This window comes from Schistocerca nitens, chromosome 6, assembly GCF_023898315.1.
Source record: "Schistocerca nitens isolate TAMUIC-IGC-003100 chromosome 6, iqSchNite1.1, whole genome shotgun sequence".
Classification (NCBI taxonomy): domain Eukaryota; kingdom Metazoa; phylum Arthropoda; class Insecta; order Orthoptera; family Acrididae; genus Schistocerca; species Schistocerca nitens.
In genome coordinates, this window is record NC_064619.1 from 621,066,529 (window position 1) to 621,093,251 (window position 26,723).

At 40.6% G+C, this 26,723-nt stretch overlaps 1 protein-coding gene across 3 annotated transcripts in view; it reads left to right on the top strand.

Annotated features, from left to right (window-relative positions):
* Positions 1-26,723, top strand: part of LOC126262847 (leucine-rich PPR motif-containing protein, mitochondrial) — a 165,590-nt gene that overhangs the window by 117,191 nt on the left and 21,676 nt on the right. For all 3 annotated transcript variants that reach the window (XM_049959713.1, XM_049959715.1, XM_049959714.1), the window contains exons 14-15: positions 8,441-8,675; positions 26,123-26,276. In XM_049959713.1, coding sequence (XP_049815670.1) covers positions 8,441-8,675; positions 26,123-26,276 — 389 coding nt within the window. The remainder of the gene's footprint in view (positions 1-8,440; positions 8,676-26,122; positions 26,277-26,723) is intronic.

Below are 26,723 nucleotides of genomic sequence, written 5' to 3' on the forward strand. Positions count from 1 at the left end.
ACTTTCATGGAAATAGGTATAAAGAACTTTATAGAAAAGTGAAAAGTTTTAAAGGAGGGACATACCATCAACACAGATTCATAAAAGATGCCAATGGAAGAATGTTAACAGAAGATCAAAAAATTGGAAGAAGATGGATGGAATACTTCAGAGAATTACTAAACTCTGATGAACCAACCGAACTACTTGAGTTTGATGAACCAGTAACAGTAGACCCAGAATATCCTCCACCCACCATTGAAGAGATAAGGAACCAGATTAAAAACCTTAAGAATGGTAAAAGTCCAGGTGAGGACGGTATTCCTGCTGAACTTCTCAAGGCTGGAGACGAAATCCTCTGTTTCAAAATCCACAAGCTAATCGAGCAAATTTGGGTAAAACATGAAATACCAGAGGAATGGAAGGTAGCTGTGATATGCCCCATATATAAAAAGAAAGACAAATCCGTATGTGACAACTACAGGGGCATAGCGCTACTCAACACCTGCTATAAGATCTTCTCCAACTGCCTATTGGAACGAATAAAACCTATAGCAACAGACATAATTGGAGAATACCAAGGAGGTTTCCAGGCAGGGCGATCAACCACGGACCAGATTTTTGTCCTAAAACAGGTCTGTGAAAAAATGTACGAATACGGACGAGAGTTACATCTCCTGTTTGTAGACTTCAAGAAGGCTTACGACAGTATACATAGACCTAGCCTGATTGGAACTATGACGGAGTTTGGTATACCAAAGAAGTTGGTCAAACTGGTAGAGGTATGCCTAAATGACACAAAACTTAAGGTTAAGGTAGGCAATCAAATGACAGAAAGCTTCCAAGTTGTAACAGGATTACGCCAAGGAGATGGACTATCACCTGTCCTCTTCAACCTGGCACTTGAGAAGGTAATGCGGGATCTCAACAAAGAAAACATCAAGGGCATTCAAATTGGTAATGAACACATTACATATCTGGCCTATGCAGACGACATTGCACTATTAGCATGCACACAAGAAGATCTGAAGAGAAGTATCCAGACCTTGGAGTTATTGGCAGCTAGGATCGGTCTACAAATTAGCTCTGAAAAGACAGAGTATATGACCATAGGAAGAAAGATCCAGAACTCTCAAGATTTAATTGTGAACAACACCAGGTATAAACATGTGAAAGAGTTCAAATACCTTGGATCATTTTTTACAGAAGTAACATCAACTGAAGCAGAGATAAAAGCACGACTGCAGTCGGGAAACAGATACTATCACTCTCTAGCCCCTATATTAAAATGTAGAAGTGTCTCGCAACAACTAAAGCTACGGTTGTATAAGACATTAATAATGCCAGTAGTACTTTATGGTTCTCAAACCTGGAGCACTCGAAAACAAGACCTTAAGCGAATGATAACATTTGAAAGGAAAGTCCTCAGGAAAATATTTGGACCAGTCAGAGATCAGACTACTGGAGAATGGAGAAGACGCCATAACACTGAATTAGAAGAGCTGTACCAGGAGCCTAACATCTTGGGAGTGATGAGAAGCAAAAGACTGCAATGGGCTGGACATGTTGTTAGAATGGAGGCAAGAAGATGGCCCAAAATCACAATGGACTGGATCCCGTCAGGCAGCAGACCAGTGGGAAGACCTAGAAAGAGGTGGATCGATGGAGTGAGAGAAGACCTGTTGCAGCTGGGAGTCACAGAAAACTGGAGACAGATAGCAGAAGACAGAGACGGATGGAGAGCTCTAACTGTGGTGGCGCGCGGTCCTCTGGGCCTGATCGCATGAAGAAGAAGAAGATGTCTTGTACCATAGAACCAAATTGAGGAGCAAATCTCCAAGGTCTTGGAACTTGAAATTACAACATAAAAGTAATAACAGATAAAATAAAATGTTTATGAACAAAAAAAGATAAGCCATAAGTTTATATAAATGCAATCAATCACATAACACAAGAATCAGGTTACTTTTTCAAGGAACTCCTTAACAGAATAGGAGGAGTGACCTATGAGGAAACTCTTCAATTTCGGTTTGAAATCGCGTGGATAACTGAAGATTTATGTATTCTTAAAACAGATACAGCAGTATACTGCACACCTTTCTGCACAAGAGTCAAACAAGTGTGGTCCAAATGCAGATTACATTTCTGCCTAGTATTACCTGAGTGAAAGCTGCTAATTCTTGGAAATAACCTTATATTGGTAACAAGAAATGAGAGTATATGTATGAGAGGCCAATGTCAGAATACCCAAACTAATGAACAGGGGTTGACGAGAGCTTTGTGAACTTAGATCATTTACTGCCTGAACTGCCCATTTCTGAGCCAATATTATCCTTTGAGAATGGGAAGAATTGCCCTAAAATATAATACCATACATCATAAGCAAATGAAAATTAGCAAAGTAGACTGTTTTTCGTGTTGGACTATCACTTACTTCACATACTATTCAAATAGTAAAAGTGGCAGCATTAAGTCTTTGAACAAGATCCTGAATGTGGTCTTTCCACTACAGTTTACTATCTAGCTGAGCACTTAGAAATTTGAACTGTTCAGTTTCGCTAATCATTTGTCTATTCTGTGAAATCAAAAAGTCGGGTTTTGTTGAATTGTGTGTTAGGAACTGTAAAAACAGCATCCTTTACTACCAAGCTAGTGTCATAAGCAAACAGAAATAGTTTATAACCACCGGTAATACTGGAGAGCATATCATTTACACACATCAAAAAAAAATTTTGCGTCACCTCGGTTCTGAGAGTTCCAGAACCTGTACAGAAAATTGGAATAGAGATCAACATAAAAATCATTTCCGCCCTTTTTATTGCTCATGAAAACCACACATTGCATGTTGTACCACCATACAGCGAGACCTTCACAGGTGGTGGTCCAGAATGCTGTACACACTGGTACCTCTAATACCCAGTAGCACCACCTCTTGCATTGATGCGTGCCTGGATTCGTCGTGGCATGTTATCCATAAGTTCATCAAGGCATTGTTGTCCAGATTTTCTCACTCCTCAACGGCGATTCGGCATAGATCCCTCAGAGTGGTTGGGTCACGTCATCGATAAACAGCCCTGTTCAATCTATTCCAGGCATGTTTGATAGGGTTCATGTCTGGAGAACATGTTATCCACTATAGTCGAGTGATGTTGTTATCCTGAAGGAAGTGATTCACAAGATTTGCATGATGGGGATGCGAACCGTCATCCATGGAGATGAATACCTCGCCAGTATGCTGCCTATATGGTTGCACTATCGGTTGTAGGATGGCATTCACGTATCGTACAGCCGTTACGGCGCCTTCCATGAGCACCAGCGGTGTACGTAGGCCCCACATAATGCCACTCCAAAACAGCAGGGGACCTCCACCTTGCTGCACTCACTGGACAGTGTGTCTAAGGCGTTCAGCCTGACCAGGTTGCCTCCAAACATGTCTCCTACGATTGTCTGGTTGAAGGCACATGCAAAACTCATCGGTTAAGAGAATGATGCCAATCCTGAGCAGTCCATTCGGCATGTTGTTGGGCCTATCTGTACTGTGCTGCGTGGTTGCAAAAATTGACCTCGCCATGGACGTCAGAAGTGAAGTTGTGCATCATGCAGCCTATTACGCACAGTTTGTCATAATACGACATCCTGTGGCTGCACACAAAGCATTATTCAACATGGTGGCATTGCTGTCAGGGTTCCTCCGAGGCATAATCTGTAAGTAGCGGTCATCCACTGCAGTAGTAGCCCTTGGGTGGCCTGAGCAAGGCATGTCATTGACAGTTCCTGTTTCTCTCTAACTCCTCCATGTCCGAACAACGCTATGGTTTACTCCCAGACGCCTGGACACTTCCCTTGTTGAGAGCCCTTCCTGGCACAAAGTAACAAAGCGGACGCAATCGAACCGCGGTATTGACCATCTAGGCATGGTTGAACTACAGACAACATGAGCCATGTACCTCCTTCCTGGTGGAATAACTGGAACTGATCGGCTGTCAGACCCCCTCTGCCTAACAGACGCTGCTCATGCATGGTTGTATACATTGTTGGGTGGGTTTGGTGACATCTCTGAACAGTCAAAGGGACTGTGTCTGTGATACAGTGTCAACAGTCAACGTCTGTCTTCAGGAGTTCTGGGAACCGAGGTGATGCAAAACTTTTTTTGATGTATGTATGTATGTAAATAAGGAACAGGAGTGGCCCCAACACTGGTCCCTGGGACACCCCCCATTTAACCGTGCTCCACTCAGACCCCACGTCATAGCCAATCTCAACACTGTAGACAATGATCTTTTTCTGTCTGTTGTTAAAGTAAGAGGTGAACCAATTGTGAGCTACTCCCCGTATTCCGTAATGGTCCAACTTCTGGTGCAACATTTTGTGATCAACACAAATCAAAAGCCTTAGTTAAATCAGAAAAGATGCCTAGTGTTCGAAACTTTTGGCTTAATCCATCCAGTACCTCACAGAGAAAAGAGAATATAGCATTTTCAATACTTAAACCACTTCTAAAACCGAACTGTACATTTGATAGCAAATTATGTGAAGCGAAAAGATCAATTATCCTTACATGCACAACCTTTTCAATCACTTTAGCAAACACTGATTGCGTAGAAATAGGTCAAAAACTGTCTACACTATCTCTTTCTCCCTTTTTATGCAGCTGCTGTACTACTGAGTACTTCAATCATTCAGGAAACTGACCATTCTTAAAGGAAATATTACAATTACTAGGTACTCAATCATGTCCATGAAAGCCCTTAATCTTCAGTGATGTAATTATTGACTTAATCTCTCTCTTGTCAGTATCACAGAGGAGTATTTCAGACATCAGTCTCAGAAAGGCATTTTCCAAGAGAGTTATACGATTCCCTATAGAAAATAAGCTTTTGTTTAATTTATCAGCAATGCCCAGGAAAAGATTGCTAAATAATGTACATACATCTGACTTATCAGTAACAGAAACATGTTTGTTACGAACTGACTTTATATCGTTGACCCTTTGCTGCTGATCAGACACTTCCTTCGTGACTGACCATATGGTTTTAATTTTATCCTCTGAATTAGCTATTCTGTTGGTGTACTACATACTATTTGCCTTCCTAATAACATTTTTAAGCACCTTACATAACTGTTTGTAATGTGCTACTGTAGCTCAATTGTGACTATATCTAACATTTTGATATAATTCCCACTTTGTTCTACAAGATATCCTTATCCCACTAGTCAGCCACTCAGGCTGCTTTTTACTGCTAGTGCCCTGTTTCAAATGTTCCAATAGAAAGCAACTTTCAAAGAGAATGAGAAATGTGTTACGGAAAGCATTAAATTTGTCATCTACGTAATTGGCACTATAAACATCCTTCCACTCTTGTTCCTTAATGAGGTTTAAAAAACTCTATTGCCATTGGATTATCTTTTCTGCACAGTTCATAATTATATATAACATTTGTTTGGGTACAAAAACCTTTTAGCGTTAAAATTTGTGCATCATGGTCTGAAAGGCGATTCACCCTTTTACTAACAGAATGCTGATCTAGTAATGAAGAATGAATAAAACTATTGTCTATGGCTATGCTATTGTTCTCCTGCACCCTGTTTGGAAACTGCATCAGGTCATATGAATTTATACCTACCAACATCCTTTTTCTTGCACAGTCACATACAAAATTAATCTTGAAGTCACCACATACAAGTAATTTTTTGTACTTCCTATAAAGTGAACCAAGACCCCTCCCTAGCTTGAGCAGAAATGCTCTGAAGTCAGAGTTATGGAACCTATAAAAACAACAATTAGCTGTCTAGTTTCACTAAATTCAACTGTCCCTGCACAACATTCAAATATCTGATCAGAGCACTGTTATGACATGTCTACGGATTCAAATGGAATACTGGTTTTTACATACATGGCCACTCCCCCACTCCTCAAAGAACTCCTTGAAAAACAGCCAGCTAATCTGTATCTTGGTAAAATTATTTAAGTGGCACTCTGGTATACCAATAATGTCAGTCAACATCTATAAGCAGTTCACTAACTCTATCTTTAATACCTCTTATATTTTGATAAAATATGCCAATTCCTTCACTGCTTAGATGCTTGACTTCCTTTGAATGTGATTCCTGTGTTAGAAAGACTTCCTATAAGCAGGGGTACCAATCAGCTGACTTCAGTCCAAAAAGGTGCAGCTCTAACACCAACTACTACAGGAAGTTTCCTATGAGTGATCCTGCCACCGCCCACTACACTGTCACCTATAAGCTTTGCCAGCCTCCACTTCCCATACCTACTGAGGTGCAAGCCATGCCTAGTGAAACTGATCTATTGATAGACTCAAATAGCAGCAATGCAATGTGAGCCATGCCCTCCACTATTAGCACCTTCTCCAGCACCACATTAACACACCTAACAGCAGCATTAAGATGAGGTTGATCATGATGCTGAAACAGTTGCATGAAGTGCACATTTGTGCCACCTGTTTGAGTAGCTATCTTTACCAGGTCACCAGCTACATCATACTCCCTGTCCCTATCATGACAGTTCCCTGCTCCACCCACAATCACTGCCCGATTCTCTTCTGTAAAATTCCTACATGACTCCCCAATGTTAGCAGTCACCTGAACCAAAGCTTCACAAAGCTGGTGACGTGGTACTCACTCCCCAACACTTTCTGCAACTCTTGGCCCACACCTCTGGCATGTGAACTACTTAGCAACAAAACCTTAATCTTTTTGTTAGAATTTGCAACTGACTTAGGGTTCCTAACTGCTGAGGACTACTGTATGTTTCCTACACCTACATCTACAGCTACAAGAGGCTCCTCTCCACTAAATTCCGACAGTTGGTCAAGTCTATTGATAATATGCAAAGTACAAGGGGGGGGGGGGGTCTGAATATCTCTTCCTCCTCCCCCTCCTCCTCCTCCTCATCTTCGCCGCTGTCTTCTTACCGACTGCCAGTTCCCATTCTCCAGTGCCCTTCACCCTCCTCATCCTATCTAGCTCCTCCTTTGTGTTTTGTAACTGCACCTGGAGGGCGCAGATTTGACATTCCTGCTCTGGAGAGGATCACTCTAGAATGCCCATTGCCTTCCCCACTGCATTCCTTCCAATGAAAATACTTGGAACAAATCACACACAGTAAACCATTACTCGAAAACCTACGACAGAACCCACACTTCTCACTCGTGGCAAAATGTTAACAGTTAGTGAAAAAACTAAATGTGTATGTTACCTAAGTTCAGTTACTACACAAGAACTATTGAAAGAACTAACAGTAGTGGTCTTGAATTTTGCACTCTACTAAGAAAGGAACTGCTTTTATTAATACTACTAAACCATAACTAACACCAATACCACAAAAACCTCACACAATTTCTTTTCTAAAACCAATAATTCAAGTGACCACTGGAACACTTGATGAAATTAAATACAGCGGATGAATGTTTTACTGAACTATTTCACTACAAACATCAGCTGAAAACTATTGTACAAAATTTAATAAATGACTACAATGCACAAAGAACTTTATGAAAAACAGTGGTCGAAAGTTTCTGACCGTTTATTAAACCACTATTTCACCAGAAACAACACAAGAGACTGTTAAAAACTGTTAAATTTAATGACCAAATAACAGTGCATAAACAACTTTGTCAGTACTTAAGAATCGTTACAGCTGCAATTGCTTGCCATGAAATGTAAACACACTGCTAATATTTAGATGAACAATTGAAAACTACTGAATTTAATATTTGAATACAGTGCACAAACAACTTTGTCAGTATTTGGCTTTAGAACCACTGCAGCCACAACTGCATGCTGCGAAATGTAAACACATTGCTGAGACTTCAATGAATGATGTAAGTACACTCATGAATAGCAGACCACTTGAATCAATAATATAAAAAGAAAAATTTAGATGAACAAAAAGCCACTAATAAATTACTCTTACTGCAGATATTAACATCAGTAATCTTTGAAATAAGTATCTGAGGCCTAAGACTTAATAAAATATTGGAGAGCTATCTGAACAGCAGTCCTGCACATGTAACGTCACACCAAAGATTCCTCATTGTTTGCTCAATTATTTACTTATTTCTGTACTCACTTTTGTTTTTGTCACCACTTGTGTGTCTGTCTCTCCCCACCCCCTCCCTCCCCCCACCAGCTCTCATGCCTTTTTGTCATTTGTGCCTTCCTTCTGCCTCACAACAGATAAGACGTTTTCTACATTTTACATAAGGTCTGAGTCTACCCGCCCTTTTCAGTTGCAACCTTTCCAAAGAAATCTTTTCCCTCACTCTAGATGAATATATAGTTCCAAAATTTAGAAATATTATTTTTTTAAGATTTTTTTCTATATTGTATGATGTATTATGGCCCCTGAAGGGAAGTGTTATCCATACTTTCTCTCTGTTTGTAATTAATTAATCATAGTACCAGAAATTCTGTGACTCAATATACATTTATCTTTCAGCAACAATTTGGAGGGTGCAGTAACAGAGTATGTCAACTGTGTTAAAGAGTTCCGCAAAACTCCCCTACAACATGAATTGATGTGCCAATTAGTTAAAAGTGAACAATATGAGCCCCTTCTAGAACTGGTTCTTGATGGAACAAAAGAAGTGCATGGCTCTGATGCTGCATGGGTGTCCTACGCAGCAGCTGTTGCCGAGACTGGCTCCACCAGCCATTTACGCAGTATTCTTTTGGTGAGTCAGAAATCAGAATGTAAAGATAGCAATAATGTAAAGAATAAAACCCCTCACTACCTGGCTGAGGCGTTTAGCAGTTGATAGCAACAGTAACAATCTTGTGTATCTGAGATCTGAGCTTTCAGCTAAATAAAACACACACACACACACACACACACACACACACACACAGGGGAGTGGGGGTCAGGATAGATTTGTTGAAATCATATTTTAAAACAGCAGGGGGGGGCGGGGGGGGGGGGGAGTATGCACCTTCACCAATGGTAGAATTCCTGTAACTACAGGAAGTTGATGTCTTACTGGGTTGTCTGTCTGACCGCCATGTAAATACATAAATACATATGTTAACCATAGAGGACTGTAAATTAGCTTATTTTGTGGTGCTGGAAGGGGAGGGTTAGCAGGCAGGGATGCAGAAAGATACTAGTGTTGCCTGGGTGTGTGAAAAGATGTGGTGGGTAGAGGGCTGTTTGGGGGTAGGGGGGAGGCAGCAGAGAGAAGTAGATAGAGAAGAGGAAAGAATTTGTAACTGTGTCGGCAGAACAGAAGGTGTGTGTGTACTGTAGTGGGAGTAGGAAGAAGAAAGGCAGGTGAAGGATGGGATTGCCAATGGCTGAGGCCACGGAGGTCACAGGAATGAAGGATATGTTGTAAGGAGAGGTCCTACTTTTACTATTCAGAAGAGCAGCTGTTGGGAAGAATCCAGATGGCATAGGCTGTGAAGCAGTCATTAAAGTGAAGCACACCGTGCTGGGTGACCTGTTCAGCAACTTGGTAGTCCAGCTGTCTCTTGGCCACAGTTTGGCAGTGGCCATTTGTGCAGACAGACAGCTTTTTAGTAGTTATACCCATGTAGAATGCAGCACAGTGGTTGCATCTAAGTTTGTAGATCACATGCTTTCACAGCTGGCACTGTGATAGGGTAAGATATGCCAGTGACAGGCTTGGAGTAGGTGGAAGAATGTATGGGTCAGGTGATGCATCTGGGTCTATTGCAGGGACATGAATCTTGAGGAAGGAGGTTGGAAAGAGTAAGGACAGACAAGGATATTACATGTGTTGGGTGGACAGTGGAATACCAGTGTGTGATAGATAGTGGGGATGTTATTTCTCATTTCAGTTAACGATGAAAGATAGTCAAAATCTAAATTGAAAGGGGATCACTGCTCTCAGCTGCAGCGTGACATTATGTGGAATCAGCTGTGATGAGTGAAAATGTGTACTGGACTGGGATTCAAAGCCGGGATCTCCCACTTACTGGGCAGATGCGTTAACCACTGCACCATCCGGGACTCGGCATCATCGCAACTGTGTGGACTATCTCGGCACACTTCATGGCCGTCTCACATTCCCACCGAGTGCCAACTATTTGCAGTCCTGCTGCAGTTGACAGCAGTGATCCTCTTTCAGTTTACATATCATGTTTCACAGTTACGGATTACGCTGGTGTCTGCTCTTTTGGACATGTCATATAATAGATAGTTGAAACCCTGGCAGAGAATTTGATTCATTTGCTCCAGTCCTGGGTGTTACAGAGTCATGAGAGGAGTGCTCCTTTGTGGCCATGCATTGAGTATGTAAGGGATTGTATATTACTGGTGAGACGAGGCATGGGTGATCTGCATTTGGACTAGGTTGGAATGGTAATTTTGGTCTGTGAAGGCCTCGGTGAGATCCTTGGTGCATTTGAAGAGGGCTTCTTGTCACTACAGATGTGATGACCACAGGTGGCTAGGCTGTGTGGCAGGGATTTCTTGGTGTGGATGGGTGGCAGTTGTCAGAATGGAGGTATTGTTGGTTGTTGGTAGGTGGGCAGAGATCGACATCAAGGTAGGTGGCAATTTGGGCTGAGGAGAACCAGCTGAAGCAAATGAGGGAGGTGGTGTTGAAATTCTGGAGTATTGTGAGGAGGGCATGCCTGTCTCAGTCCAGATGTAGACAATGCCATTAAAGAACCTGAAACAGTTCTGGGATGTGGGGTTATGACCAGTTTAGAATGATTCATCTAGGTGGCCCATGAATAGGTTAGCAAATGATGGTACCATGCAACTTCTCATTGCTTTGCCCCAGGTTTGTTTGTAGGTGATGCCCTCAAAGAGGAAATAATTGTGTTGGGGGCATAGTTGGCTGCAGTGGCCAGGAAGAAGGTTGTAGGTTTGGAGTCAGCTGGAGGTTGGTAAATGTAGTGTTCAGTAGCTTTAAGGCCATGGGCATTGGGGATGTTCGTGTAGAGAAAGGAGGCATTGACAGCAATGAATAGCACTCAAGGTGACGGAGTAGGAACTGTGGAGAACCGATGCAGAAAATGATTGGTGTCAATTATATAATAGGGTAGGCAACCCACAAGGGCAGAAATTATTTCTGTGGGTGCGCAGTAACCAACAACAATGCACAATGGGGCATCCTGGGTGGTAGGATTTATGAACCTTAGAAAGCATGTTGAAGTTAGGAGTGCACGGAGTGGTGGAGAGAGAGAGAGAGAGAGAGAGAGAGAGAGAGAGAGAGAGAGAGAGACTCAGGGGAGAAGTTCTGGGATGCACCTAATGATTTGAGGAGGGATTGGAGATCCTGCTTGATTTCTGAAATGGAGTCACTGTGGCAAGGCATGTAGATGGAGGTATCTGACAGCTGGCAGAGTCAGTCTGCTGGATAATCCTTGCAGTTCATAACCACACTGGTACCGAGCGAGATGGCGCAGTGGTTAGCACACTGGGCTCGCATTCGGGAGGACGACGGTTGATGACCTCTCTGTTTGGTCTCTTCCCCCTCAGCAGTCCAATCCAATCCGCACTGGTAGAGCCTTTGCGAGCAGATAGGATTAGACTGCAGTTTTTTTCTGTGGATGTGAGGTTGCTGTCCATGTTAAGGGATTTGGGGAATGATGGTGAGGCAAGGTTTGAATTTAGGAAATTCTGGAAAGTTAACAAGGGCTAATTTGTGAGGGGGGGGGGGAGGGGGGGGTAGGGAGGGTGGATTACGGTTCAGTGGAAGAGTAAACTGAGTCAGGCAGGATTCAGTAGTGGTTTTGGGTTGAATCTGATTGATAGAGTTAGTGGTAAAATAGTGTTTCCACAGAAGGGACCAGGCGAAGGATCTTTAACAAGCCCAGCATGACTGAATTTGGGAGTGGAGCAAAAGGTGTGGCCCTTGGAAAGGACTGAAGCTTTTGGAGGACGGGTTCAAGCCTGTGTTTGGGTCTGTATAGGTTCTGGGTTCTCAGGGCGATGGGAGGGAGTTTCTGAGGATGTGGTAAATTTAGCAGCTGTGCAAGGCAGTGTTTGGCAGCTACAACAGGTTGCAAGGGAAGTTTGATAGAGACTCATGAACTGGGTGTGAGGTGAACAGATTAAAAAGTTTTTTGAAATGGCATTGCACATGCTTCTGTAGTTGCCCTAGGGGAAGATGGGATGTGGGAATTTTGGATTGTGGAGCATTAGAATTTCATGAATGGCGGGAGGCTAGTGCAAGACAGATTTGGGCCTGATCAGTATGGTATTACAGGACAAGGTTGGTGAGGGCTTATGGACTGATGGAATTTGAACACATAGAGATCACTAGGAAGGAGGTGTTACAGCCACAAATGGGTAATTTGATGGTCAGGCCATTTGAGGGAATTCCATGAGCTAGGCAACAATGCAGGAACAGTACTTGGAACTGGGTTCTGGCTAGGGTCAGGGAAACATTTCTGTATTGGCATGGATGGAAGGAGCAAGAATCCATAGTGAAGGATAAAAAATTCGTAAAAATATGGTGAAAATCACTAAAGAACAAAACAGATGAGACATAGTGAAAAAAGATGAAATATGAGTGAGTATGGCTTACAGTGAAAAATAAAAATGAAAAAAAAGTTGTAAAAACCAGATGAGTTCAAAGTGGAAAAATAAATAAAAGGACGATATGAGTGAGGTGCAGATCGGTGGCTGGATATATGTGAGGTCAGCAAAGTATGTGCTAAAAAATTAAGAAAAGAGGGGTTGTTAAGTACGGGATTCAACAACGTACATCTTGCTCATGAAGGTACAGGAAAATATGCAAAAGTGAATAGAGGTAGTGTTATCAAATTGAAGGTCCACAAATAAGGAGAATTGAGAATAGTAACAAATGTTAACAGTACTGGGTTTTGAGATGGACCACTATACACCACCAGTTCAAGGACCTCCATCAAACCTCTCTCACGACCTCTCATATCAGCCAAACCATGTCTTTCAGACTTCTACATTTATTTAACACACCCTTAGCAACCCTTTCTCTGCCCATCTCCTCTTCCCCACCTCTCTGCTAATCTCCCCCTCCCCCCCCCCCCTCCCCTCTGCATATCTCCTCCTGCCACCTTCCATCAGTCTCCATCCTCTTCCCTGCCTTCTCTGCCCATCTACTCCTTCCTTCTTTTTTGCACCGCCCACATCTGGGGCTGAAAGCCATTTCTTGCCATGGCGTGTAGGCTGCCCTGTAAAGTAGGGCAGGTCAGCCCAGCCCATACACCAGGGGTTAGAGAAAACACTTTTTGAGCATATTTCTGCTCCTGTTGGAGCTAGGAGGTTATAACCTCCACAGTGCTGATAATTGTGAAGCCTGTTGTTGTACCAAATTTGACTGAAATCTATCCATGGGATTTGGAGGAGAACACACACACACACACACACACACACACACACACACACACACAGGGTGTTAATTTCAACTGAAGACATTGAAATATCTCAAAAATTGCACATTGGATAAAAAAAGTTATAATTCCAATTTGTTTGCCTCGTAGAGGGATATCCAGCAACACCACATTCCACCTGCCACCCCAGCCAAAGTGTGGGTGGGAGGGGCAGCTTCGAAATCTTAAGTGGGAACCCCCATTTTTTTTATTGCAAATAATGATTCTACAGCAGTATATATGTACATATTGTCTGAAGCATTTTCTTCATTCCAACAAAGATGGTGCTGTAATTGAAGGAATAGAAAATGGGTACACAATCATAATTTACGAAATGCTGCTCAGTGGCTCTTGAATATCCAATGGCATGTGGGACTCCAGCTCCATGTTGCAAGGGTAGGACAGGCTGTATTTCCTAACTTCTAATTGGAAACTGCATTTACAACTTTGTATTTCTCTGACATGTTGAACAGGGGTTTACCCTATGTGCCATTGTGGCTGTTAGTGAACTATGACGTTTCAGAACATGCAGTACACTGTAACCGTAGCTTACGTATCGTGCAGATGTAGAACAGATAGCAGCTATAAACATTACAATACTTGTGCAGTGTTTATTGCCTGCACACCTATCTATCATTTGGAGAACACAAGTTCACCATCAACGTCCTTGTTCGTTTAACATATGGTGTGTCATCATGGGAAAAAAACTCTTTGGTCCATATTTTATCAGTGGCACATTTAATGTATGCAAATATCAAATTATTTTGGAACAGGAACTACCAGTACTACTGCAGGATGATGCCCTGGACATTTAACAACATATGTGGTTTCAGCATGAGAGTTCCCCAGCGCCATTACACAATTGAAGTGCAGGAGGTACTAGGCTGTGTTTACACTGGTCGGTGGATTGGCAGAGGTGGCACTACTAATTGGCCCACTAGGATGCTGGATTTGATGTCACCTGATTTTTTTTTTTTTTTTCTCTTGGGATATTTGAAAGATAAGATATACCAGAAAGTGGCAAAAAGCCATTAAAACAAGGTCAGCCACATCAGAAATGCCTGTGCTGACATTCCCACAGATATGCTTGTGCCATGTCATTTGAAAAGCAAATCTCTAGGTGTATTGAAGTTGACAGTACTACGTTTGAACACTTTTTCTAATGGGAAAAGTAGAGTAGCATTCACCCTGAACCATGACCACAGCGGTGTGTTGAGTAGGAATACAATGTTGCGAATGGTGTTTCCAATTAGAAGTCATGAAATACTGGCCTGTCCTGCCTTTGCAACATAGAGGTGGGGGGTCACACGTGCCACTGGATATTCTAGAGCCATTGAGTAGCAGGTCAAAATTACGAAAGTGTATCCATTGCTATTCTCCTATTACAGTGCCGCCATGTGTTGCAAAATGAAGAAAATGTTTCAGACAAAGTATATAGATTCTGCTGTAGAACTGTAATCTGCAATAAAAAATTGGGGTACCCAATAAAGATTTCAGAGTTGTCCCCCATGCACGGGATGAATTGATGGGTGGAGATCGATTGTGGTATTGTTGGATGCCCCCTCCAAGACACACAAATTGGAATATAACTTTCTTGATCCAGTGTGTAGTTTTCAAGACATTTGAATGACTTCAGATATATAAGATGAACTGCAGATTAAAACTGAAGAATTTACAGAAAGGTATAAAATTAAGGAAATAGTTCCTCTATAACGTGAAATAATCTGAGGTGGTTTAGAGTGGCTGTGAAATCTTAATCTCTGTATGTAAAAGGCAATGTCGTGATAGACTCACTCCCTCACTGACTCATCACCACTCAGCCCAAACCACTAAGGATAGAAACTTGAAATGTTCAACTGCTGTTGCTCTTATACTGTAGGAATCATTTAGGAAGTGATTTTTTTGTTTTTTGTTTTGATACTCCATCCCTAAAGGGGGCAAAATAGGGGATGAAAGGCTTTGTGAAAATATTTTGCTATTAAGGCAATTTTGAAGCTAGAATTATGAAAACTGGTATTTGGTTTCTCAGTTATAAATAAAAAATACATGTTTCAGCATTTTTGGAAATTTAGCCCATGTGAGGGATAAATATTAGGTAAAAGTTTTTTTTAATAAATCATTATTAAAGAACTACTGAAGTATTTTTAAAGCTACATCTATGAAAATTGGTATTTGACTTCTCGGTTACAAAGAAGAAAAAACTGTGCTCTTCAGTGTTTTTGGAAATTCAGCCCCTAAGGGGATGAAGTAGGGGAGGAAATGTTTTATGAAAATATTTCATTATGAAAGCATTTTTAAAGCCAAGTCTATGAAAATTTAAGTTTGGCTTTTCGGTTAGAAACAAAATATGCGTTTCACTGCTTTTGGAAATTCAACCCATAAGGGGGTGATATAGGGGAAGAAAATATCTCATTACATTAAAAAAATTTAAGCTAAATTTATGAAAATTGGTATTACACTTTTCAGTAGGAGACAAAGAAATATGTGTTAGGGATTGAAAGTTTTTAGGAAATATCACCACAAGGGGATGATAAACACAAACCTTGAATGCCCAGCTACTAGAAATGCTTTTTTTGGTCTGAAGTACATTCAGAAAAGACCATGTTTCTATGGCCTTGAATCATTTTAAAAAGTCTAGAAAGTGTTGCAGTTTGTGAGCAACTTAAAAATTTGATTAAAAAAGAAACTGTGCACACCATAGAGTCTACGTGAGCGACGCAGCAGGTGCTAAGCTAGTAAAATAAAATCTGGCTCAATCTCATTAAATTTTTGATAAGATCCCAAGTCCCGTGCTGTGTTTTGAGAGTAGGCTCTCATCTTCAGATAAAGTATGCAAGAGGCTTTTTTAAGAAGGTGAATATTTTAACAGTATAAAAAGCAGTACAGCTGTCAGACTAAGCAGTGGCCTTACTATAATTCAGTCCGTTTCATATTATTTTGCCACCATTGATCTCGCACACTTTTCCATCCTGCAGGATGTTGGAAGATGGCCAACCTTATGCCACATCTATACTCACTCCCTTGCCACATGATTCTTACATTTGTGGAAGACCCAGGTACAATACTTATCCAATACACTCATCCAGTATGTCCTGCAGTCACATCATAGGCTTATCGTATCCTGGAGGCAGGGTCACCTTTGAAAGCAGTCATGGCGTATACCATTTCTGCTGTAATTTTTACACAGAATTTAAGTGGGCATGACTTCTAGTCAGCTGTCGACCTGTTGGAAGCCCACAGCCAAACTGTGGTCGAGAGCAGATTTGACCACCCAATTGCAAAACATACTGCTGAACAAACTGTGTTTCAGTGACTGTTTCAATGACTGTTTCACAGGCTATCTGATCTGGATCCTTCCCTTCAGTGCCAGATTCTTTGAGCTACATGTAAGGGAGTTGTCCTTGCAACACATCCTTGATCCCATAACCCTCTTGGCCTCAATCTCCATTAACAGCTACTCCACATCTCTTCCATCCTTGTCCCATGACTCTAATTTTACTCATCCTGCATTCATACGCTCTTCTTCATAGGATTTCTCTTGCTCTGATCTACTTCCCTTCCCAAACACCACTCCATGTCGTCATATGCTATGCACAGCTCCCTCTGCCTGCAGCCAGAATGAGTTCACCCGTGCCATATTCCTCTCCTGTGCACCTGCTATCTCAACCTTCCAGCCATCAACCGCCCCTGCCCCAGTTTCTCCCCTCATCCACTTCACTGACAACTTCTTGCCACAGTCAAGTCTTAGAGCCAACACAATGTAGTCAACAGGGACAGTGTAGCCAGACAGTATGTAGATGGTGGTTATGATTAAACTTTCACTCTTTACAGGCATGATCTTTAGACTTTGTGCTGCAGGTCTTGCACTGTTAGTAGTGTTAGTGTCATGATGCTAGTCTTGGTATGGTGATGTAGGGCTGAAACACGAGTGTCAGTGTGCATGACAGTTGCAGACAATCAACATGGGTCTGGACAAGATGAGTAGAGCTTTGCTTGTAAAAAAAAATAAAAAAAATAAAAAAAAAAAAAAAAAAAGGCTTTGGTGCTGCTACTGTTCATAAGTGTCAGCTCATTAAAGGAATATAGAGAAGGCCATGATTCGAAAGTTCAAATTACCTGGTGATTTGGAAATTGCTCCTGGGAAAGGCCTTGGCCAATTGCACCACAAATTGTTGAAGTTACTGTTGCCATGGCTGAGAATGCTAAATGCAATGCACAATCTTGAAGCAGTGCTTGAGCTGTGTCATGACAGCTGAACATTTGATGGTCCACCATTCAAAAAGTGCTGTGAACAATTGTAAAATGGTACCTCTAGTGTGGTTCCAGACTTTTGTGAATGCATATGGCTGTCACATTGAACAATGTTTGTAACTTGTAACATAAATATGGGTTGCAATTAACAAATGTTACCCTCTCATTTGGAAATTAAAATGTGTTCCTTTCAGTGATTTTTTTTTTGATGTTTCTCTTCTCCATACCCTTACAAATCTTTCCACAAAGTTTCATTGTCCTAAGATCATTCCTTTTTCATGGGGGCTCTCTCAGGTAGCAAAAGTGTTGTTATAATCACCCTGTACTATAAGAAAATATGATAAAAGCTAAAATACAGTACTGGAAGATATTAAGTGCAAATTGCCAATAGGAAGAAAGAATTTTTCTGAAAAAGGCAAATTTGTTAACAGTGAATATAACTCCAAATGTTAGACAGTCTTTCTGAAAGTATTTGCCTGGAGTGTAGCCTTACATGACAGCGAACTTCTTTGAAAATTGCTGCCGGGCTAGATGTTGGACAGATTTTTGGCCAAATGTCTTATTAAGTGGATACTTGACTACTGAGATCCCTTGTGGAGCATTGCTATTTGTGGGATATGCTCTTAAGAGGTTTGTCTTCCGTGGGAATTGTATTATATTATTGTTTTATGTATCTTTGGAAATATAATTGCCAAGATGCTGTTCTTGCATGATTCAGTGAGTATTTTTCTTAATATGGTCGTAATAGGTTCTTTTCCATTCCACAACATAGACACACTTTTTGTTTTATGAATGTTTCAGCTCCTATGCAGTCTTACTCCGTACTACAAAGAGCGTTCTAAAAGTTTTGCACAGTCGTCTCTAATTTTTTTTACCTTTTGCAAGAGGAGAATGAAATTTTATGTGAATATACTTGAAACATTTAGCTATAAGTTGGTATAAAAAAGTATTTCTTTTATTTACAGGTGAGCCATAATGGACCGTGAAGTAAGTGTCAGGTTGCGACAACAGTTGGTGATGGAGTTCCTCTTCAAAACCGGTGATGACTCTGTCACATCAATTCACAGGAAGTTGTTCCCTGTTTATGGGGAGGACACAGTGGATCACAGCAGTATCCAGCGAGTGGTTGCAGAGGATTAAAGAAGGTGATTTCTCTCTACTGGACAATCCACAATGCGGTAGACTATCGACGGCAGTGAGTGACGTCAATAAGGAGACCATTGATCAAATCATCCAAAATGACAGATCTGTGATGAACAATATCTTGCTGAAATGACTCATTTGTCGTTGGGTAGTGTGGTATCGCTGGTACATATCTGTCATTTTGGATGATTTGATTAACGTCTCCTTATTCACATCACTCACTGCCGTCGATGGTCCACCGCATCGTGGATTGTCCAGTAGAGAGAAATCACCTTCTTTAAACCTCTGCAACCACCTCTGGATACTGCTGCGATCCACTGTGTCCTCCCCACAAACAGGGAGCAACATCCTGTGAATCGATGTGGCAGAGTCATCTCCGGTCTTGAAGAGGAATTCCATCAGTGACCATTGTCACAACCTGACATCTACTTCACGGTCCATTATGGCTCACCTCTAAATAAAAGAAAATACTTTTATATGCCATCTTATAGCTAAATGTTCCAAGTATGTCACAAAAATTTCATTCTCCTCCTGCAAAAAGTAAAAAAATTAGAGATGATTGTGCAAAACTTTTTGAACACCCTTTGTACATTATCATTCAAAGAGTACACTGATGCATACTGTCACAGCTGCTTCATAATGAAAATGTTTTTGCCAGACAGTGTTAATTTGCTGTTTTCATTTGAGCCCAGTACTCATACTAATACCTTGGAGTCTAGTAACTTATACTTTGTCTTGTCTTATATTTTGATATGCACAAGACTTGCTTTTGAACACTGCATATATTATGTTTGTCAGGCTTACAGCCATGTCACTTCCCATGAGCCATTATATTACATGTTTTCAGAAATAAATGTTTTTCTCACAAGTTGCTTCATGTGTGTTCTTTTTTCCAGTATCATCATGTTATCTGTGAAGTTTTTCTTCTTTTTCTCTTCAACACTTTTATCATTTACAGTTGTGTTACCGTATTTACTCGAATCTAAGCCGCACTTTTTTTCCGGTTTTTGTAATCCAAAAAACCGCCTGCAGCTTAAAATCGAGTGCAAAGGAAGCAGAAGTTCTGAAAAAAGTTGGTGGGTGCCGCCACAACTTACTTCTGCCGTCGAATATATGTAGCGCTACACAGGCATGCTTTGTAGGCACAAAGATAAATATTGGTGCCAAAACCTCTGCGTCAGTAAACAAATTTAAAAAAAAACGTGGAAGATGAGCTTTTTTTTCTCCGCCCCGAGTTTCGACCACTGCATTTTCATACATTATCCAACAAAGTAAATACAAATTCCGTATTGTTCATCTTCAAATGTAGCCACATTTCAATGTACTACGAAAATCCGACTGGCAAGACTGTTTGGGATGTTTGTCAATATGGCCAAACCTACGTTCTGAATTTTTTCGTATCTGTGAGAAGAGATGGTTGCTAATAGGAACTTTTATAAATTGTGAATCACATGCAGTATTCTCGTCACCATAAGAATAATATGCATATAAACATTTTGCCATGTATTGTTTCATGTTTGCTGCTATCTCATGTAAATCCTGTCTGCCTAATAAACTACGAAACTAGAGTGAGACAACAGCAAACGCGGAAGAATATACATATAATGTCATGTTTATATTCGTATTATTCTTATGCTTAATAGTGATACAGTCAGAAATGAAGCACGGCAATTGACTAGATTTTTAAATCTAAGATGACTCTAATATCTGTGTAGAATGTAATGTACTAAAGAGGTGCCTGCAAAGATTTTCATACGGAGAAAAACTTTCGCTAAACTCTTGTTCAGAATATCTTCTATCATACGCAGTCTATTATTTGCTTCTTGTTGATCATTATCAAAGAAAGCATCAGTGTAAGTTACAACAAATAGCAGTTTCTTGCCATTGTTTCGCTAATGAGACGATTCCTCTCTCTCTCTCTCTCTCTCTCTCTCTCTCCCTCTCTCTCTCTCTCTCCCTCTCCTCTCCCCCCCCCCCCCCCACGAGCGTCGACAGGCCATAAACACGCACTATCAGAATGCGACCAACAATGCATGACACAGTACAGTAATGCATTGTCAGCTTAGAGTGACGTAAACACCTATAACACAGAAAACTGTCCTTATCAGATAAAAGATAAATAAGCAATCGATTCAAACCAGATGAAGCATGTGGAAAAAGAAGGGTACCCGTATAAATACGGACGGAGCGCCTGACGCATAGCAATGGCTACCTGGTAAAGCTTAACTGCTAAGCTTAAGACTCGAACCAAACTACTGCAGCTGTATCGTTATTCATTCGACCTAAATTGTGTCTCATATTACAATGGACCAACTTTGTTTCGATTTGGAGATTCGGCCTATAACTTTTCTCTCCCCATGAATTTCGAGTCTCAAATTTCAGGTGCGGCTTAGATTTGAGTGCGGCTTAGATTCAAGTAAATACGGTATACAGCTGTGGCCTTTATGGAATTTTCTGACCAGTACATGTAATAATTAATGAGCACCATTTCCTGTTATTTGGATGTGGTTGTAGTCTTTCCGTGCTTGCCCACAGTTCCCATAGATTTCCAGCTTTGGTATAGATATTGCATGAGCAGTAATCTTCTGTCATTTGGAGGGATTCAGAAATATAGCAGATAGAACTTTTTTTTATCTAGGGGCTGTTTTATATATTATATTGGAGTGGCTATTGTTAATTCTTCATATTTATTCTTTTTAAAATCATAGTGTGATGGTATGAGGATGTTGTGCTTGTCCAGGAAAATATCTGATATTTTTTGCAATGGCATTTCCAGGATGTTTTAGAAGTCTGTTTTCGCCAAAATTGTCTGAAATTGTTTTTAGTGGATGCATTCCAGCTCTGAAAGGCCCATTTTGTATGTCCAAAAATGATGTGATTCAGTATTTCATCATTACCCAATGCTTTCTTGGCCTTTAAAGTCTGTATAGTTTTTCTCGGTTCCTCTTTTGTGACTGGTTTCAGGATCATTGTACTGTATCGTTTTGTTATAGCTCACGACTCTTCTTTTTCGAACTGCTTCTTTCTTGATTTAAGTTTTCTGTCACCTTTATACAATTATCATTGAGTATGACTGTTATTTCCTTACCGTCTGTATACATGTACACCTACATTAAGAATTGCATGGGAATGATTTCCAGAATTGTGTACATTTCTGTCGGTGGGCACAGCAGCAAATCCTCACCAACCCGAACTTCTTTTCCAATGTTCTATTTACCGATGAATGTTCCTTCTCAAACAAAGGACAGGTAAATATAAGTAACATGCATTATTGGTCCAGTGACAACCCACGATGGCTTAGACAGGTGGAACATCAGTGTCACTGGAGAGTTAACGTCTGTTGTGGGATGCTTGGTACAATTCTTGGCCCTTATTTCATCAATGGTAGTCTAAATGGCATAGTGCATACCAACTTCCTCAGATAAATTGTTCCTCCTCTTCTGGATGAAATGCCACGAAGAACCAGAATGCTTATGTGGTACCAACACGATGGATGTCCAGCGCACAATGCCTTGTGTGCATGTCGTGTTCTGAACCAAACGTATCTTGCCAGATGGATTGGTCAAAGAGGAACAGTTACTTGGGCTGCTAGGTCCCCTGATTTTTTTCTTTGGGGATGCATTAAAGACGTTGTCTATCGCAATATTCCAACAATTCCAGAGGACATGCAGGAACGTATCATGCTTGCTTGTAATTCTCTTCAGCAGGCAGCACTGGAAGCAGTAAATAATTCTTTCATTCAACGAGTGCACCAGTGTATCGGTGTCTCGGGTCACCACTTTGAGCATCTTTGAATGTTCTACTCCTGGGCAGTAGTACCGGAGAGTCAAAGTCAATTTTGTGTTGTGTTTTTACTTGGTTTTCGTTTCTTTTCTGACAGCTCCAGCAAGTGGATGAGTTTGTGATCCCAGGCCCAAAGTCAATGTTGTGCTGTGTAATTAATAATGTTGTGTTTCAGTGAATGGTACACTGTGATACATTTTTGAATAGGTCTTTAGGAGAGGAAATGAATTACCGAATAAAAAATATAGGGTGCCATTTAAAAAAAAGTTATACCGCTGTTCATATCTTTGTAAAAAACAAAGCTACAATGAAGGCTATCATGCTGACGGCTGAAGAACATTTGCTTGAAACATTTTGTAATTGTCATCTGGACAAACAGTTATTTAGGGTGGTCAAGATAAATGGGACACCCAGTATGTGTGCAAAAGGCTTTTTTTGACTATGAAGCTAAATAAGTCACAATTGCACTGATCAGCTAGAACATCATGGCCACCTAGTTAATAGTCGGTATGTTCACCTTTGGCACAGATGACAGCGGCAGCATGTCGTGGCATTATGTTGAGCTGCATGTTGTGCCACAGGGTGGTCTACTTTGCTCTTGGCCACAGTTTGGCAGTGGCCATTCATCCTGGTGGACAGCTGGTTGGCGGTCATACAAGTGCGAAAAGCTGTGCAGTGATTGCAGCAGAGCTGGTATATGGCATGGCTGTTTTCACATATATTTTGCAGTGATGCCCAAAATGGAGGTAAGCAAAACACCTCCACAGATGGATCCATCTCACTTCTTTCAGTCTTTTGAAAAGCTTTTGGGAAAGTGGTATTTTATAGAATATCAACACATTTTAATGAGCAGAATTTGTTAGATGCCCCTCAATTTAACTTTTGTAGATGATTCTCCAAAGAGGAAGCCAAATGAGCTCAGAAATGAAGTTGTAGCAGGGTTAAATAGGAATAATTATCCTGTTGGAATATTCTGTGGCCTTTTCAAAGACACTGCTTGTGTGAACCACAGCAAACTGAAATTTAATAATGTTAGTGTGATCTCTTTTGCATGAATGGTGTCTTACCTTCCATAACAGAAAGCAGAGTGTCATACTGGCTGTGGAAGAGGAAGAAAATTAATTTCAGACTGTGGAAACAGAGCATATGGGGTCCCACATAAATTTTGTTCTGAGCCTGCTCTTATTATTAACTTACGTAAATGATCTTCAAAAACCGTAATGTTTGCCACTGACACAAGCATACTGACTGAGGGTCCAAACTCAATCATATCAAACACAGTTCTGATTATTGCTGTTAATTAACTGTAGGCCTGTTGAGCTAACAGTTTGTCTTAATCTTCAAAAGACTTATACCATGCAATTTCAAACCAGCAAAAGAACTTGCCAGCACCAGGAGTGGACTTTAATGATCGTGTGCTAAATGAAACACTGTTTGTAGAATTATTTGGGGTTCAACTGGATGGTGATAAGACGCGGATAACTAATCGAGATGCTTAGCCCATCATATTAGTGCTTAGAAGCAACTCCCATTGTGTTGACCGAAAGATGTGTCAGCTTTCTTTGCATATTTTCACTTCCTGCTAACTTACAGAAGTATCTAGTGGGACAGTGCAGCTCAAGTAAACAAAGTAATTATTCAGTAGAAACAAGGACTAAAATATTGTAAAATAGATGAGCAAACAAGTTGTAGAGGACTTCGAGTGAAAGAAGTGGGATTTTGGCATTTGTCTTCAACGCCATATGTGACTTGTAACCAGCTAATATGTATGCCAACTTTTGCATTACAGATATCTTGCAGTCATCATTCTTGATGTAATTCACTGTAGCGGATCTGATATGCAGTGCCACTAGGTAGTGACATTTCCTCTCGTCAATGGATTTCTTCACTTTTCGTAGTGGTGGGTGCTGAAAGAGAGCTCTAATCTATTCAAGTTACTAAAATGATGTAGTCAGTTGTACAGTAACGCTTCTGTTTTATAAGCAAAATGTTTCCACAGCGCGACTTCATTTATGATTGTGGATGAAACAGATCTCTCTTAACTTACAGCTTAAAATATATCATAACATGTACTGATTTGACATTTCAGAATGACAGTTTTTCTTTTATCTGCTTAAAATGATCTGACATTGACATTATTGTCCACACCTTTTGCTCCAGGACTTCCAAGGCACCGCCACGTCATGATGCCAAAGCGTTAGGGGGCCTCCATAATATGTGGACACTCACCACACTCACTGTCGTGCTCTGTCGATGTTCTGAGCTGACGTCTTTCGCACCCAGTGTGCATGTACGGCAAACCAGTGTGTGCGTAGTGCTATATTCCACACTTAATAACTACCTAAATGACATTCCTGGTTTCTGGGAACACCTTTCATTGGCTCTATTGGTTAGAAGTGGAACACATTATTCCACACATTCAACATGCTACACATCAGCCTTTTTAAGAATCTTGAAATTCTTTCATTCATTTCCCAACATACTCCTTAACGGCTCTTGTTGCTAAAAATAAAAATCAGTTTCAACTGAATTGTGATACAATAACAATACAAGACACACAAATAATTTTCGCATATACTTTGTGTAAAAAAACTGTCATCTAACATGAAGCAGGACATTTTGGAATCTCAAACTGTTGAAAAAATTAAAATCCACAGTTCATTTAGCCACTCTTTCTACAATTTATGTGAATTCTAGATTCAAAGAATGGGAAGTGTCAAGTGCATAGCAAGTAGAAATGTTCATTGTAAAGCTATATGGCAAGCAGTAACTTACTGTAAATAGGACTCAGTAATTCGTGAATGTGGGTAAGCATTTTCTTTAAAAACTACCTATCTAATCAAGTAAATATTTATATACCAGTAGCGGATAAACAGTGACCGTGGTAGTCCAGTGGTTAGATCATTAAACTCCACCCACGAAGATCCTGTTTTCAGTCCAATATAGTTTTGGGGATTCTTCTTCATTCCAGTCCCTACAGGATGGCCTCAGGTCCATTCAACTAGCTATCAAATGATTACCAGGGTTCTTTACTGAGGCTAGAAGGCAGATTGGGCAATGGTCCCACTACCCTCCCTCTCCCCACGGCAAAGAAATGTTACACTCTGCTGGCAGTCAGGCCAATAGCCCAGTCACAGATTTGCACTACAGTTTACTTTTTTTACCTTTAGCAGATAAACAGCAGCTATATAGCACATATCAAGAATCTTCCATTTTAATTCACTAGATCACATTCAACTATCATAATCATAATTACCGCTGAGCAGTATAGTGATAGTTTATTGTTAGTGCTGTATGCAGATTAAGTTTCTATGGTTTGATTGGCTTTTTTATGTAGATCTTGACTGATGTCATGTCCCCATAGATGGGCCTTTTTGATGTGATTTGTGGGATATGATGAATGCATGATTTTTGTAGTTTTACCACTGCATGGTAAAACTGAGAATAGAAGCTTTGTGTTCAAGACTGAACGCCTATCCCTTTGGGGTACACACCTACTTTGACAGACATTCTTCTTGTATATGTTATGAAAGCATTTTGACATACACATGTATTGCTATGTATTTTGTTAGTGACAGAACTGATTTAGGGGTGGAAAACAATAAAATTGATCTGATTTCAGAATAAACATTTCAACTGGTCACTCTTCATTCAACGAAGCAAGAGATTTGTGGATGAAAAAAAATTATCTCCTCTTGAGAAGATAGTAGCAGCAGGCCAAGGACTACCACATCCACACATCCCTTCAATTTATACATACATGTTGGAAATATACTGTAAGTCACTTATTTTTAAATATTTAACTTTGAGTGTTTTCTATATATAATGTGTTACAGATGTATAGAGATGTTAATTCACCACCACTACCACCACCACCTCCTCCTCCTCCTCCTCCTCCTCCAGCTCCTCCTCCTTCCTCCCTTCCTTTGGGTTACCTTTCCAGTCATCAATTTTCTCTGGAATCCATTGCAATACTTCATCTATCTATCTACCATCCACCCACTTTGCTGCATGTTGTATATGTGAAAAATCATTAAAGAAGAGATTTGTAATATAACACAAGTGACACCTCTTTAAATCATACAATTCACAGTCTCGGTCATGTTTTATTTTATTTGAAGGATAACTACATTTGAGTTAGAGCCCTCATCTGATCTTGTCAGACTGTGACACAGAGAACACATAATTTTTAACTTTTGATGGACTGTTTGAATGAAAGCTTT